We start from the raw sequence: 12,317 nt of genomic DNA, 5'->3' as shown, positions 1-12,317 counted from the left end.
TGGAAAACCAGGTGAATGTGGGTGAGTCCAAATCAATTCCTGTAAAGTTAGCTATAATGTACATATTGATGTTGAGTTTGGACTAGCTTCAAAGATTCATTGCATCATGTCCTTTTCCCTGCTGCTCTCTGATAAAATTGCATCCATGAAATGCTGCAATTCACATTCAAATTAACTTTCAAATACTTACACTTTTTTCATTTATCACAGCAAAGTTTTGTGGAGACCCTGGGGTTCCAGCACGAGGAAGGAGAGAGGGGAAGAGCTTCATCTACCAATCAGAAGTTTCCTTCACCTGCAACAATCCTTTGATCTTAGTGGGATCAAGCACGAGGATTTGCCAGGCTGATGGCACTTGGAGTGGGTCACAACCTCGCTGTATAGGTACTGAAAAGATAAAATGCACAATGGACTATAGAGTCTACGCTTCTGAATTGATGATTTCCTTATAATTACAAAAGATGTGTTTCAATCTTAAATTATGTTTAGGTAAATTATTTTATTATTAGAATATATTGAAATATTCATCTATAATTTGATTAAATCGACTGAGTCTATTTTTTGAACAAACAGTTTCAAAAACCAACATATTTAGCCAAAAATGTCCATACTCAATTTGTACACTAATTCAGGCTCATACAACATTTTGCATCAAATAACCTACACTGATCCATTCAGTGAATGTTATGGAAACCATCAAAAGCTGAGTTATGTATTTAATCTAAGTTCCTGTAGAGCCATGAAGCCTTTTTATTCTCCTTCAAGAGTCCTTTTCAGATATTTCCCCTGACTCCTTGAGTTTGCTATAGGCAGAGAAAGGGCCAATCATATGTCCATGCCTCATATATCACGTGTGTTGTCTCAGTCTCTGAGTGGGGCTGCCATTATACTTGAACAAAGCTGGATAAAGATGTGTTCCCATTAATACCAAAATTAGTGGTTGGTTCAATGAGTCCAATGTGGTTATTCTTCAGATCTTAGCTGAAGGATATCACTGGTTCAGAAAAGCAGCACAGTAAAATCTGTTGTACATTTCTGAATGGATTTTCCGAATGGTTTTGCATTTGATAGTTTGATTTTGAAAATGAAAATGAGAAATACTGTTTTTGCTCACTGATTTTATGTTCTCATTGTGTTGTTATTGGAAGGCTGAGACAGATGGTATGCCTGTTTCAGAATCAGAATTTATTGTCATGAACACGCCACAAAATTTGTCATTTTGTAGCAGCATCACTGTGTAAACATTTATATAAACCAGCTTACAAAATAAATAATAATTATTGAAAGAAAAAGATAAAAGTAGTGTCTATGGTTCATTGCTCATTCAGGTATCTGATGGCAGAGGGCAAGATGCTGTCCTTGTACCACTGAGTACTCACCTTCAGGCTTCTGTACCTTTTTCCCAATGGTAGCAGAGTGAAGGGGGGGGGCATGGCCTGGATGGTGGGGGTCCTTGAGGATAGAAGCTGCTTTCTTAAGACACTGCCCTTTGTAGATGCTCTTAATGGAGTGATGTAACAGGCTGAGTTACCCTCTGTAGTTTTTTTCTTGTCCTGAGCATTGGCAATTCCGTACTATACAGCGAGAATGCTCTCTATGGTTTCTGAGAGTCTTTAGTGACATACCAAATCTCCCATATTCCTCACAAAGTATAGCCACTGACTAGCCTTCTCAGACAAGGATCTCATCAGAAGTACATAGAATCAATTAGTAATAATTTAGATTACTGTCTTGCTAAAACCATAATCTCTTTTGAATTTCATGGCATATATGCAGCATTTCATTTACAAGTATTTAACATTTGTTTTTGTTTAGAACCTTCGCATACGACATGTGAAAATCCCGGAACACCACTGCATGGAACACAGAATAATACATCTGGTTATATGGTGAGTAATATATGGAATACAATTCATTCCCCATTGTTGTTTTACAAAGACACAAACAATTAAAGGAAGGTATCTCTCCATTTTCTTGGTCCTTATTCTCATCTACATTTTTGCATAACGTGATTAGCATTTTCTTATTTTGTATCCACTTATTTTATAAATTACAATGTGCAAGAAAGTCACCTGAGCCATGATCTAAATGATGGAGCAGATTGCTGGGGTAACTGGCTGATCCCAGATCATAATTTGCATGTTTGTGCAGGTGCCTAACTTTTATCCAGGATCTGAAAAATGGTAACCTTCTAAAAAGCAGCACTTTATTCGGTAGATGACCTCTGCTCATCAAAGATGGAGTTTGGTGTCAAACATGTCCCTTTGTGACCCTCACTCAACTCCCGTGTATCCTGTCACATTCTATGTTGCTAACTGATGGTATCGTTACTTTATAAATGCCCTTCATATCAAGCATGACCTTCGCTCAACTCACTTTGGAATATCCCATGTCATTCTGCTACTTTATAAGCGACTCTGAATCTCCATATATTGACAGCTGTCCAGTATCACAGCACTTTCATTCAGCCCAGTGCCAGCTCAATGTGGGATCAATGGCTGTCATTGCTACCCATAATCCCCCACACAGATGAAATTGCTGTGCCAGCGCAGGGAAACTGATAAATGGGCCATTCCCCCTGGTGCTGGTACAACGATGGGGAAGAGAGAGAAAGAGAGACGGCAATGTGACTCGGGTGGGGGAGTGTGTGCAAAGAGATAGCAGCATGACTTGGATGAGGGGGGTAGAGAATGCAGTGCGATTCAGGCCGGCAGGATTAAAGGGACACCCATTTTTAAATGATTCCAAAATCCAAAACATTTCGAACAATGACAAGTGTCTGGTCCCGATGATCCTGTATTCTATTCTCATATCAATAAAGGGATAACCTTGAAATGGAAAAATTAAAGATGATTACGGTAGATTATTACTGTCAATATATGAAATTAAAACAAGAGTGCTTGGTTCAGCCAATAAATTATTATTAAGTAATCTATTCTGTTTTAAATAAAATTTGTGATGCAACAATGTTGATCGGGTGTTACCGATAAACAAATTAAAATTATTGCAAAATTTGTAAAACAAAATCATTGAAAAAAAAATTAAGGCTTGCAATATAGTAGTACTAAATGATTGCCTCAGTTATCCTGAGCTGTTCTTCTTGGATTATAATTTGATGATTAATTCTGCCAAAAGGATTTATTTTATTTGTGTTGGATGGAGCAAAATCAGTGTTGCACGAACCCACACAATAGTTTAAATTGTGTTCTTTAAAAGGCCTAAAAAATATTTATACTTCACTGCTTAAACGAGGAATAGTCCATGTAATTAGCTTAATTCACTTAACCAGTTCTGAGTACTTGATTTGGATGAGTTAGCAGTTGAAAGAAATAACTCAGCTGATCAGTAGTCAGCCTCCCATAACATTAAAGTTAAAATAGTCCTATATTGTGACATTACACTGTTCTTTGATTGGAGCGCCAGATTTAGAATTGGCAAATAGCTCTCTTCTCAATTGCTTAAAGAACAATTTGTGCAGTGTGATTTGGAACACTTCATTGGAGGATAAGCGTAAAGCAAGCCCCTAAAATGGCAATCATTTGGAAATGTCACTGTATGTCAGCAACTTTTAATTCATCTAAGCACTCCCTAAATATGGAAAACTTCAGTAGGCCATTTCAGATACCCCAAGAGTTGAGATGTGAAGGGGGAGAAACTCTGCCAAAATGCATAATCACCTACCTTTTTGAATGTGCGGAGGTGGTCTCCAAGTATATTACCTATAATTTCCGCAGTGCAGCCCTCCGCCAATCAATCTGAATGTACAGCCGTGCTAAGCGGCTGTTTAGGGCTGGGCTAAGAATGCCATCAGCCCACGTCCCATCTCCCCTCTCACCCATCTCCTTCCATTAGGAGCAGTGGGAGTCATAGGAGCAGTCGGAACAGCGGGAGGTGTCAGCAGGAGCCGGTGGGGCAGCAGGGGCCGTCAGGGCAGTGGGGGCCAGTGGGGTAATGGAAGCTGGGGCCGCTTCGGCTTCGAGGCTGCTTTCTGCAGCTCAAAACATGGTAGAGCAATGGCCGTCTTCCCTACCCATAATCCCCCCACACAGCTGGAACTGTTCTGGGAACCATAGAGCAGTTTCAGCTGCCTGGGAGATTATGGGTAGGGAAGCCGGCCATGGCTCTCCCACATATTTATGATGGGTGGCGCTACGGCACAAGTCTCCCCACCTCCATCGGATCTGGAGGGCACTACAAGGCAACTCTGGATGTGAATGGGACACTGGAGCAACCTTTTAGGGCTGCTGTCTGAAAAGTAATTTCCCATTTTTCCATCTGCTCCGTAGCTGGTCTCAAGGCGGACATGAAATGGCTGAGTTAAACATCACTCTGTGCAAATGAATTGGCTTCATTTCAACCATTAACTTTAATGTGAGAAATCGGTACCTATTGAACGTAATTAATGGTTGAAGAAAGTCGATCTAAGTATTGTTATACAGGTACACAATCCTTTATCCGGAACCCTTGCGGGACTGTGTGTTCCGAATTTCGGATTTTTCAGGATTTCAGAACAAAGCCAGCTGCCCCAGATTTAAGCCCACCAACATTGTGCTGCCGTATCCACCCCCTTCCAGTCGTGCTTCCGACTCTCTCCCCCTCGCCCACCCGAGTCGCACTGCCGTCTCTCCCCCCCCCCCCCCCAGCCTGCCCAGGTAGCGCTGTCACCTCTGCCCCCTGCCTGCCATCTCTGCCCACTTTCACTGTGAGATCAATGAGTATATATATCATTCGGAACCCTGATAATCTGTGACTTATTAACATGGTTCTTAATTGGAGGAAGTTGAGTCTAATTTTCTCTGAACTTCATAGGAGAAAAAGAAAGCTTAAGGATTTAGGTACAATGGTTAAAATCTCCAGCTTGCTGCTTCTCCTGACAAAGTATTTATCAAATAATAAGCAGTGATGCATTTCAAAAGCAAAAATAAATAGATGCTAGGTATTCAAAATAAAAATTTAAAAAAATACTTGAGATACTGAACAGATCAAGCGGCATTGGTGGAAAGAGAAAGTGTTTCATTTCGTGCTTGTAACCCTTCATCAGAAATATTTCTCTGTTGGGAACAGCAAAAGTTTAAGCCAGAGAGCTGTCCATTAAGATCAGCAGTGGAATTCCATTCTCTTCAGACTATAATTATTTTATACCATTGCTGATATTTTCATATTTTCTTATTTTAATTCAAATTAAAATAAGAATTAAAATTCAAACAAGGGGTCACCGGGGGTGATGTTCTGCGCTCATCTAATCCCCAGTCCAAAACAGTTGGGAGAAACCACTGTCACCTCCTTTATCCTAATGAAGTGTAATCAGCATTACAAATTATAGGTTTTTTTTATATATTTATGGTAGAAACTGAATAGATACTTCATTTACAATTTAAAAAATGCTTTTTAAACTAAATAATAGATGGTGGAAGTTTGCATTCAATTTAAAGTGTGTTCTCCGTTAATTATGTAACATTTCTCAATGCAGCATTCTGTTTGGACTACACTGATTTTATGAAAATAGAAATGCTAAAGTAGAAAATAAATTTTCATTTGGAATTTGAATGTGTGTGGTAAAAGGTTGCAATGTGAGTGCTACTTTTGTAGAATATTAATTTTAAATTTTAAATTGTGTTTGTGCTGTTATCAGGCGATAGAGCAGGTTAAGTGACTATATAAATATGGAACAAAATGTTGAAAATTGTGAGGTTGTCCACCTCAGTTGAAAGAGCAGAGAGATCTGAACATCCTTATACATCCAACTGACCTGCATTCCTATTTTTTTGAGAGTGAGTTTATTCTTGGATATTGGAACAATTTACTCCTTCTGGAGTAATACCCTGCTACCAATGGTTAAATTCCCCACACAGAGTAATCTTTTCATATGCAAAAACATACAAAAGGACAAACAGGAGAAGATGTCTGTCTGCAACAGAGGCATCAAATTTTCAGATGATATGACAATAGTTGGCCTCAACAGCAACAACGATAAGTCGAAATAGAGAGAAGAGGTAGAAAATCTTGTGAAAAGGTATGAGAATAACAATCAAAGTCTCAATATGGATGACTGTGGACCAGGAAGACCAGGGACAAGCAGCCTCCACTGCACATTAAAGCCACAATAGTCGAGAGTGTGGAGAACACCAAGTTCTTCAGAGTCCATTAATGAAGTGACCTATCCTGGACACATAGCATCTACTTTCTGGTCAGGAAGGCACAACAGCAACTGCACTTCATTAGAAGGCTGGGGCGGGCAAGACTACCAACCACTATCTTGTTAACTTTCTGCAGGAGCTCCATTAAGAGTGTCCAGGCTGGTTGCTTTAGAGAAATGAATTGGAAGTCAATCCAGAGAACCAGCAGGAAACCAAGAGTAGGAATAAAAGCAGCCTATTCTGGTTGGCTACTGGTTACTAGTGATGAACAACAGCAGTCAGATTTGGAGACACTTCTTATTACTTTGTATGTTAATGATTTGGATTGTGGAATAAATGTCTCTGTGGCAAAGTTTGCAGATAGGTGGGTGGAGGAGTAGGTAGTGTTGAGGAAACTGGTAGGCTGCAGAGCACTTAGATTCAGACAATGGATAAAGAGGTGGCAAATGAAATACAATGTTGAAAAGTGTACCTTAGTAGAAGGAATAAAAGTGGAGACCTATTACTTGGATGAGGTAAAAATTCAAAATTTGGAGGTGCAAAAGGACTTGGGAATCCTCATTGTAGGATACCCTAAAGGTCAATCTCCAGTTTGAGATGATGGTAAGGATGGTGGATGCAATGTTGGCATTCATAGCTAGAGAAATAGGATGTAAGAGCAAGGATGTGATGTTGAGGCCTTGTAAAGCACTGGTGAGGCCTCACTTTGCGAATGGAGTACAGTTTTGGCTCCTTGTTTAAGAAAGGATGTGATGGCATTGGAGAGGGTTCAGAGAAGATTCACAAGAATGATTCCTGGAATGAAGTGATTGGCATATGAGGAATATTTAACAGCTCTTTCTCTGTACACCTTGGAGTTCCAAAGAATGAGGGAGGACTTCATCGAAGCATTTTAAATGTTGCAAGGCCTGAACAGAATAGATGTGCCAAAGTTGCTTCCCATGGTAGGGGAGTCAAAGACAAGTGGGCACAATTTTAAGATTTAAGGGCACCCATTTAAAACAAATGCAGAGAAATTTTTTTAGACAGAGAGTGGTGAACTTCTGGAATTAGCTGCCACACATGGCTGTGGATGGCAGGTCATTGGTTATATTTATGGCAGAGATTGATAGGTATCTGAATAGTCAGTGTATCAAAGGTTATGGGGAGGAGGCTGGGAGTAAGGCTCAGTGGGAGAATGGATCAGCTCATGAGCAGCTGACTCGATGAGCTGAATGGCCTAACTCAGCGCCTATATCATTGTTTTATGGTCATATAGACCACTAAAGTGGCAAAGAGGATCACTGAGATTTCCCTCCCCTCATTAATGTGATTTACAAGGATAATTGTTGAAAGAGGTCTTGCAAAATCAGGAAGGATCCTTACCAGCATCTTCCAGCAACTCCTGTGAGGAAAAAGATACAGTAGTATCAGAGCCAGTACCATAAAGCTGAGGAATAGCTTCTTCCCACAGGCAATGAAACTGCTCAACCAACTCTCCGTGACTCTACTATTTATTTATTTTAATGTATGTACATATAGTATGTACTGTATATATGTATCGTTTGTCTGTACGCATGTTTTAAACTGTTCTGCAACATGAACTGGAGAATGTTGTTTCACTGCGCTGGGTAGGTCACGTCTCCAGAATGGAGGACCATTGCCTTCCCAAGATTGTGTTATATGGCAAGCTCTCCACTGGCCATCGTGTCAGAGGTGCACCAAAGAAGAGGTACAAGGACTGCCTAAAGAAACCTCTTGGTGCCTGCCACATTGACCACCGCCAGTGGGCTGATATCGCCTCCAACTGTGCATCTTGGCGCCTCACAGTTCGACGGGCAGCAACCTCCTTTGAAGAAGATCACAGAGCCCACCTCACTGACAAAAGACAAAGGAGGAAAAACCCAACACCCAACCCCAACCAACCAATTTTCCCCTGCAACTGCTGCAACCGTGTCTGCCTGTCCCGCATCGGACTTGTCAGCCACAAACGAGCCTGCAGCTGACGTGAATATTTACCTCTCCATAAATCTTCGTCCTCCAAGCCAAAGAAGAGACTGGGTGATAAATAGATTTGAACTTGAACTTTATTAAAGAGGCACAAACACAGTCAAGAAAGGACCAGAGCTAAATCAAGCAGGAGAAATTCAGGAATTCCATTCTTATATTTAAAGACATTCAAAACCAATTACTGCTGATCAAAGTAACCTTGAGATACACCTGTCGAGATCATTGCGAGATCAAAACCTTCGAAGAACATTTACAGTAGGTTTTTTTTAAAGATTGCAGGATGTTTCTTGTTTTTCACTTAAAGAAATGTTACCTCAAAGTTAACCTTGATGCAAACTTGAATAAACAACACTCAAACCTCTCATTCTTCTTAACCAATCTCTACATACAGCTGTTCCAATCTGTAACAGTCTAATCTCATCTTTATTTTAATTTGTTTCTAAATTGATATCTAAATGTTAGACTTTTTGTAGAGTAAAACCCAACACTATCTGAATCTGGCAAAGCTACCAAAACCTTTAAAGTGAGGATAATTTCTTGATTCTTCACTGACCGGTTTTCATGGCTTCTATATTACTCATCATGCAAGTGTGGTGTGATGTATGGCTTGACCATAATGTGGATCATTATAGCCTTTAATCTGAAAAGTTCAGAAAAATCTGATGAATTGATGAATAATGCAAAGCTATAAATTATTAAATAAATCTAGTTCCACCATTCAAAATACCTCCTTTTAGATTATAGTTCATGTACTCTACATCCATGCCATATGTGATTGTCAATATCCCAGACAATTGACCAGACACGTTGCAGGCATTCTCTACATGCTAGTTTTCAGGAGGATTCAGGATTTCCATACACTAACAGATATATCTTAGACCTTGAACTGTTATTCACTGTTTTAAAACTCTTGAGTTATAGTATGAACAATGGAAATAATTGATTTAAGTTGTTTAGTATTTCTTGCTTCCTTTCTGCAGGTGGGAAGTGTAGTCCAGTTTCACTGCAAGAAAGGACATTTACTACAAGGATCCACCACTCGAATTTGCCTTTCTGATCTTACGTGGAGTGGAATTCAACCTGAATGCATACGTGTGTAAATTAAAGTAAAACTATAAAACAGAATCGATTGCAACAAAGTAAAACTTATGTTATGACGTCTGGCAACATTTTTCAATGTCTGCAACAAGCTAATTTTATTTGGTTTAAAATGGAAGAGCTGTGGATTTATCATTTACAAATTATTTCAAAGAAGTTGGATCATGGATGATATTTAGCCCATTTTAAATTCAATATAAAACATGAAAATTCATTCTGAATAGATTTCTCCTAGTGGCCTATTATTTGGACACCCCTGACCAAATAGTGTTATTTTACCTCGTTATCAGGTTCCTGCCTTTGAAACTAGTCTAGGATTAAACTTAAAAATAAACAAAAAAAATGATGCATGATTTTTTGAGATCTATTTATTTAAATAGTTGACATTAAAAGGTCATTGGACCAAGTCTAATGTTGCTGTTCATTGACCTCAGCCTACCACTTCTTTGGCCAAAGTACCATGTAAATCATTGCTAATTTGATATAGTCAAGATAATATGATAAAGCTTAGTAATCAAATTAAATACTGCATTTATTATTCACTGTCATATCTCCTAAGTGTTTTAATTAGTGACTCGTGAAGCTTACAGAATGACTGATCCCTTGTCCATCAACTTCAGAGATCACAATATTGGATAATGATCAGCAGAAGAGACTAGTGCATGAACATTACTGGATCTGTACACAAAGATCGAGTAGGTTTATTGTATTCTGAAATGTTGGTGCAAGGCAAAAGGAGTTAAAGATCGAAGTTCAGTCATAAACAAATGGGTTCAAAGAAAGATGTTTAGAAATGCAAATAATTTGGGGTATTAGATTAGATGAGGAGGAACGAAGTATAGAAAATGTGCAAGCCTGTTGACATCACTGTGGCCACGTCTATGCTGGGAGAAGAGAAGATAGAACCTAGGAATGCAGCCTTATATTGGTATGTGATCATCCCCTCTGCACCATCACTGATATAGTTTTTTTTTTCCCCATATTCACTATCTGCTTCAAAGAGAAATAGAGAGTAGTCCTCCAGTTATGATCAAATATAATCATGTTGGTCAAAGAGAAATTGAGCATTAAAGTACAAAGTAACAGGAAACCCCAATCATATTTTCACATTCTTTACAGTGAAACCCATCATCCATTTCTGCATTTAGTCGCCTCCATATAGGTAAGAACACATAGTGAGAAATTATTATCTACATCAAGAACAAAGGGGATATTGCTTCTTCATCTTGTGGAAACATTTCAAGTTCTGTATAATGGCTAAAGCAGGAAGGGTTAGATTTGGATTTCCAATACCAATATGGGAAAGGGCTGAGAGAAAGGAGCAGGGTGTGTGAGTGACAATAGGGCAACATTTCCTGAGAAAATTTCATTAGCTAACTTCTGTTTCACCAAACAGGTTGCTGAGGACTTCCATTATGTTTTATTCTTTACTATATTCTTCCATTTTTTTTTCTCAGTTATTTCCTGTATTTGTTTCTGCAAACAGATTTTTTCAATCTGAAAATTAGAATTAGTCAATTACAGAAGTACTGCCTATTATATGTCTGATTTTGACCAACCTTAACATTCATTTAGACTTGTTTAAATAGATACCAGTCAGTGCATGTTTGGAGAAAGTATACTTATAATTTGCTGACTTGAAGAGAATGATTTCACTGCACCAAGTTGAGGGAAGTACGTTGCTGAAGCAGCAGAATTGAATTGGGCTCTCTGACCAGAATTGCCTTGTGTCCCCACCACCTGCATGCATTTGTCTGGGCTGGGTGTAGAGGACCAATCTCATTGATACTCCACAACCATGATTTGGATGATGAGGTTCAATGATATCTCAGCAACATGTAGGTCAGCTTTGTGACAGAAGATGTTTAAAAATGATATCAATCATTTAAACAGTTAAAATGCAGACCTTAAAAGTAGGCAATTAACAACACACTAAAACACTCAAAAATGGATAAATACATTTAAAATGAAAACACCTCTTCTCAAAGCTGAGATTTTTATTAATTGAAATCAATAAGGCCTCCAACAGATACACCTGTTATGCAATAAGTCTTAGACTTAAAACAAAGGCAGGTGAGTCTGGGCCTTAATTGCAAAGGAACTGCCAGCTATAGCCAGCATAACTTGTACCATTTTTTGTTGTCATTATAAATAAAAACATTGCTGTTTTCTCCTTTTGCTCAAATATACTGATTTCTTCTGCAGCACACAATTGCAAACAGCCAGAGACTCCCACTCATACCAATGTGGTTGGGATGGATCTTCCTTCACTGGGTTATGTTCTCTTGTACACCTGTCAGCCAGGATTCTTCTTAGCTGGAGGATCAGAACACAGAGCTTGCAGGTCAGATGGGACTTGGACAGGGAAGTCGCCCATCTGTCAAGGTAACGTTGATTTTTAAAAGTTATTAATTTGGATGTAAGCATTTGCTGAGTGCCACTCCTTTGGAAGGTGTGCCATAGAGTTTCTATTTACAGAACGAAAGAGGAGATAATTGTCACTTTCTGCCATGCATGTCAGTGTTACATTCAAACCTGCCACTGCAAGGTCATGTACTATTTTTTCCTCTCATCCTTTTTAAAAAAAAAACATAATATATTAAATCTCCCAGTAAAATTATAGTCTCTTTGCAGAGTTAGAAACAAATAATATTAAAGTAAATTAAACAAAAATAAAATAGTAAGAAAAATGGTGGAAGAAAAATAAAATCCTTTCAATGAAAACCAATTAGAAACAAACTGCCAAAATAAATCCAGCAATTCATAAGATTGGATAACACCATGGGCCAAACTCATGCCTGTGCTCACCTATCTTAGCACACCCTCAGAATATTAACTTTTTTTGGGGTGCTCAGCTTTCATTATCTTATCAGCCTCACTGTTGTAGCTCTTCTCTATGATAAAATGGCCCATGAGAGATGACTGGACTTCAACTACAGAATAGAGGACCTTCCCTGGGGCCACCGTGAGGGTTTTCAAACTGCTTGTGGTGTTCCTTAATGTTTCTGATAGTGAGATGTACAGGCAAGATTAGAAAAGATGTAATCAATATAAAATAGAACAATATTATTCTTGTAAAATAGTGAAATATTC

General features: G+C 38.7%; 1 protein-coding gene across 4 annotated transcripts in view; it reads left to right on the top strand.

Moving 5' to 3' along the window:
- Positions 1 to 12,317, top strand: part of csmd3b (CUB and Sushi multiple domains 3b) — a 927,060-nt gene that overhangs the window by 890,630 nt on the left and 24,113 nt on the right. For all 4 annotated transcript variants that reach the window (XM_069920534.1, XM_069920535.1, XM_069920537.1 and 1 more), the window contains 4 exons: positions 211 to 384; positions 1,816 to 1,889; positions 9,107 to 9,218; positions 11,430 to 11,609. In XM_069920534.1, coding sequence (XP_069776635.1) covers positions 211 to 384; positions 1,816 to 1,889; positions 9,107 to 9,218; positions 11,430 to 11,609 — 540 coding nt within the window. The remainder of the gene's footprint in view (positions 1 to 210; positions 385 to 1,815; positions 1,890 to 9,106; positions 9,219 to 11,429; positions 11,610 to 12,317) is intronic.

The sequence above is a fragment of the Narcine bancroftii genome, chromosome 2, assembly GCF_036971445.1.
Source record: "Narcine bancroftii isolate sNarBan1 chromosome 2, sNarBan1.hap1, whole genome shotgun sequence".
NCBI lineage: Eukaryota > Metazoa > Chordata > Chondrichthyes > Torpediniformes > Narcinidae > Narcine > Narcine bancroftii.
Note: the sequence above shows the minus strand (reverse complement) of the source record. Positions and strands in the feature narration are given on the sequence as shown.